General features: G+C 53.0%; 1 protein-coding gene across 1 annotated transcript in view; it reads right to left on the reverse strand.

The window, feature by feature from the left end:
- Window positions 1–3,395: 3,395 nt before the first annotated feature.
- Window positions 3,396–4,089, reverse strand: part of LOC102885465 (late cornified envelope protein 3D) — a 1,095-nt gene continuing 401 nt past the window's right edge. The window contains exon 2 of the mRNA XM_006923610.2: window positions 3,396–3,960. Within this exon, the coding sequence (XP_006923672.1) occupies window positions 3,656–3,943 (288 nt within the window). The 5' untranslated portion in view covers window positions 3,944–3,960 and the 3' untranslated portion in view covers window positions 3,396–3,655. The remainder of the gene's footprint in view (window positions 3,961–4,089) is intronic.

Genomic DNA, 4,089 nt, shown 5'->3' on the forward strand with positions numbered 1-4,089 from the left:
CTTGGGGGGACCCTCGATACTCCTACCTTTGCTTCCAGGACATCGCGAGCGAAATTTGGTGACTGTAGAGGAAAGAAAAGGCAAATAATCGCGTGTAATTTCATCAGCTTAAAAACGCTTTTTTCCCTATATATTTCGGAGCTTCGTGGCGCTGAACACATGGCTTAGGAAGCGTCTGGGCAAAGAGGGAGCTCGAAAGTAACCTGAACCGCAGGATTCTGATTCCAGCGAGGACGGACCGGACCCGGAGGTCTGGTCCCGCTTTGATTCGCGGGCGGGAAGTGGGTGGCGCGCTCGGGGGATGGCGGGGGTGGCGAGTCTCAGTGAGAGGGCAGTTTGTTACATCTCCAGGCTCAGGCCCTTCGCCTCTCCACGGAGGGCGTCTCGAGTTTTGAGGAGAGAAGGACTCCCAAGACTGCCCAAAGAATGGCCCCTCAGTCTTCCCGTAGGAGCTGTTCTTGATGTTCGTGCATTTATTCCTAAAAATCATTCATTTTCTCAAACCACTTCTGTTGAGATAGTACATGCTGTGCTGGACCACGGAGACCCGAGCGTGGAGAAGATGCTACCCGCAGGCTGGCGGCGGGGCCGAGGGGCAGGTCGTGAAACATGCATGAGCCAGCGGAGGTCGCTGGATGCACCTGGGTGGGGTGAGTCCTCGGGCCTGAGGTCAGAGTTTTGGAGCGTCAGTCCCCTGTTGCCCTTCAGTGACCTCTGAGTGAATGATGCATCCAGATGTCACTTGGGATGGCCCATTAGGTGAACACGGATGTGGAGCTGTAATCTGTCCAGGTACGGAAAACCCAGGCGGGGCAAGTCAGAGGAGCTTGTGGAACCCAGGAAGCATCCGGGCATCTGCCAGGAGGACAAGATAAGGTGGAGGGAACGGGGTAAGGGGAGCACTGGAGGCTCCAAAGACCTTGGGGACAAAGTAATATGCTCATTGAAAGCATTTACTTTGGAGGCAAACCGCTAAAGTTGAATCCGGTCCTTCACTTAAAATCTGTGTTAAGGCCGAGGTTAGCCGAGGAAGACAGAAAAAGCTATTCATCCTGAGGCACAATGAGCCAGAGCTGCCGCAGGTAAAACAGAGATGGACTAAGACACCTACAAAGGCTGTGGCGACGTGCCTTGGAAATTAAGGAACATCGAAGAAGCATCGTGTCAGTATCTTAGTGACGGTCGTATTGGTTCTGAGAGCCAGGAGTAGAAACTCAGAGAGGAGAGTGATTCAGATGGGCTGGGATGCCGAGGACAGATTCGCCCAGAGGTGAATGGTGATCGATGGGCGTGATGATCATGAACCTGATAGTGATGGTGACTGTGAACACCTGACCTGACATGGACCGAGGCTGTGGGAAGTGCACTTACAACAGCTGTGGAGCATTTGCTCATTGCATCTGTTATGACGATAGATCTGTGTTGTCCCCTGAATCATGATGTGTTAAAAATCTCTAAGAACGGAACAAATAATTTTCATTTCATGCGTATCTTAAAATGACAAATTTTGATAAATAATAATAATAATAATTATTATTATTATTATTTATTATTATTACACCAAGTGCATCTGATTACCTTGCTACGGGGAAGGCTGTAGGCGTGGGCTCCCTTTCCCAGATATCGTGGCCAAGTAGAAAACTCAGGCACCTTCGAGATGCCTGAGGGAATGTGGTTTTTTACTGAGACTTGGGGATTGAGTGCAGAAGGCAGGAAAAGAGATGAGGACAGGCCATGTTTTAAACATCTATCCTCTTGCCTTCCTGAGCTCTTACCTAGGGTGTGGAAGCAACAGACACTACATATCCTTTTTGTCACTGCCAAACCGACAATATCCATTCTCAAAATTGTGCCATGACGGTGTCTTTGCTGGGTATAGCAGCCCTTTACCAGAATCTACGCAATGCCCAAGGATGAGAAGCCAATCGAATACACACCCGCCTTTGTCTACATCTGCTGTCTTCTGAGGAAATCATAGCCCTCCCCCAAAGGGCCCACGGGGATGGCAGCTCCCCGAGAGCAGGCTTTCCTGTCTCGTTCCCCACCAATCCAAATACCGAGATGAGGGCCACACAAATCCTCGCTGAGCGATGGAGCGGGTGGGTTTGGATTTACGGTCTGTCTGCCGGACCGTCGAAATACCAGTTTGATGTTTCCCAAGGACAAAAACACCATGTTTTTTGATTCAATGAACTCCCAAAGCGCTACACTGGGTTGATCGATTGATTGATCATTTCTTTATTTCTTTGCTTGTTTCTTTGTTTGTTTATTGCGTTGTATATCCATCCCCACTCTGATTTCTCCCAAGTTTTCCATTTGAATTTAGCTCGGGCTCCCTGATGGCCCTTTGGTGTGGCCCGAGAGCCACCTGGGTGGGCTGGATGGACCGACAGCCTTTTCGTGCCTGACCTTCAACAGGCTGGCAGAGGGAGCGAGGCTGGCAGAGGGAGCGAGGGTGGCAGAGGGAGCGAGGGTAATGGCTCAGCAGATGATTTCGAGCTGGGGGAGATCGAGCCCCTCTTATGTTTTAGGTCTCAAATATGGGAGACTAAATTTTTAAAAAATAAAGTTTTACTGAAATTAAAATTCCCATGGTCGGGCTCTTAGCTCCTCAGATTTTTGTTTGTTTGTTTGTTTGTTTTAAAAATAATAATAATAATAAAATAAACACAATAAAGTTAAACAGGACCAAAAAAATGTTAAGTAGAAAAACCCTCGTTGTTTCAAAGACCTCAGAAGCGAATCAAGTGACAAGGTGGCCGAGAGCATGGCCTCAGCAGCCCGACAGCCACGCCATGTAGCTGGCCGTATGGCCTCGGTCCTCATATGACTGGACCCTCAGTTTCCCCATTTGTAAAACTGGGCTGTTAACAGCATCATTCTTACAGGTTGCGTAGAAAATGAGATGAGTTCCTATCAGCTATCGTGCTGTGCTTAGCTGCATCCCGGGCTTCTGTCCACCGGGTGCCAGCAGTATCTACAAACAGCCAAAATGTCTCTAGAGCTCGACAAATGTCCTTCGGAAGGACACATGGCCCCTGGTTGAGAACTGCCTGTTTTCTGATAATTGCCTGCTACATACAGTCTTACTTTCTTAACAGGGATGCCGGAAACAGCAAACAGTAGGTGCCCACAGGCCCGGGAGCCCACGTGTGAGGATCGGCCCCGATTCCCAGGGACGCTCATTCCTGCACGATGGGCACAGGCCTCGCCCGGCGCCCTTCCCTCCCCACTGCCTCCTAGGCCAGCGGAAGAACCACCGCCTGGCTCTGTGTCTTCCAGCCGAGGCCCAGGAGTCTATGCCCGCTGCAGGGCAATGCGGGCCAGAGGGACAGGTGAACGCACGCACGTCCAGCCCCCTGGAAAGGGATAGAGGGAAATGATGCATGCGCCGCTGTGGTCATGAAGAAGAAAGCTTTATTTTTTCGCAGGGTCAGATACAGGCACTGCCAGCCGCTGGCAGGTGTGGGGCGGGGGCGGGGAGACTGTGAGGTCGTGGATCAGACCGCACCGGGAGGCCTCCTGGGGACGTCTCAGCTCGGCCTGGGGGGGACGGAACGGGGCGTCGGGACAGGATGCGTCCTGCTGGGGCCGTCCCTCAGCCTTTTGGTTTCGTGTCTCTTCTAAGTCGCTTGTCCCAGCATCGGAGCCCAGGTCAGCAGCAGCCCCCTGAGCCCTGGCCACAGCCCGAGCCCCCGGACTGCGGACCATAGCCGGTGTCACAGGAGTCGGAGCTCTGGCGACGACATCGGTGGGACCTGCGGTGCCTGTGGTGGCCCAGGCAGCAGCCGCCCTCGGAGCTGGGAGCACAGCCGCCCCCAGAGCTGGGAGCACAGGCAGAGGGGGTCGCAGGCAGACACTGCGCTGGGCTCTTTGGGGGGCACTTGGGGGTGACGCACTTGGGCGGGGGCTGGCACTGCTGCTGGTTCTGCTGGCAGGACATCTCGGCGGGAACTTGACCTTGAACTAGTACAAGAAACATTCTGAGCACAGAAGCCTCGGCAGCGCCGCTTCTCCCCCCGCCACAGGTTTGTCACACACTTGTCCCCGTGACCTCGCTGCTTTCTGAGCCCCGCTCTGGCCGGGACA

Source organism: Pteropus alecto, unplaced genomic scaffold, assembly GCF_000325575.1.
Source record: "Pteropus alecto unplaced genomic scaffold, ASM32557v1 scaffold49, whole genome shotgun sequence".
In the NCBI taxonomy this organism is placed as follows: domain Eukaryota; kingdom Metazoa; phylum Chordata; class Mammalia; order Chiroptera; family Pteropodidae; genus Pteropus; species Pteropus alecto.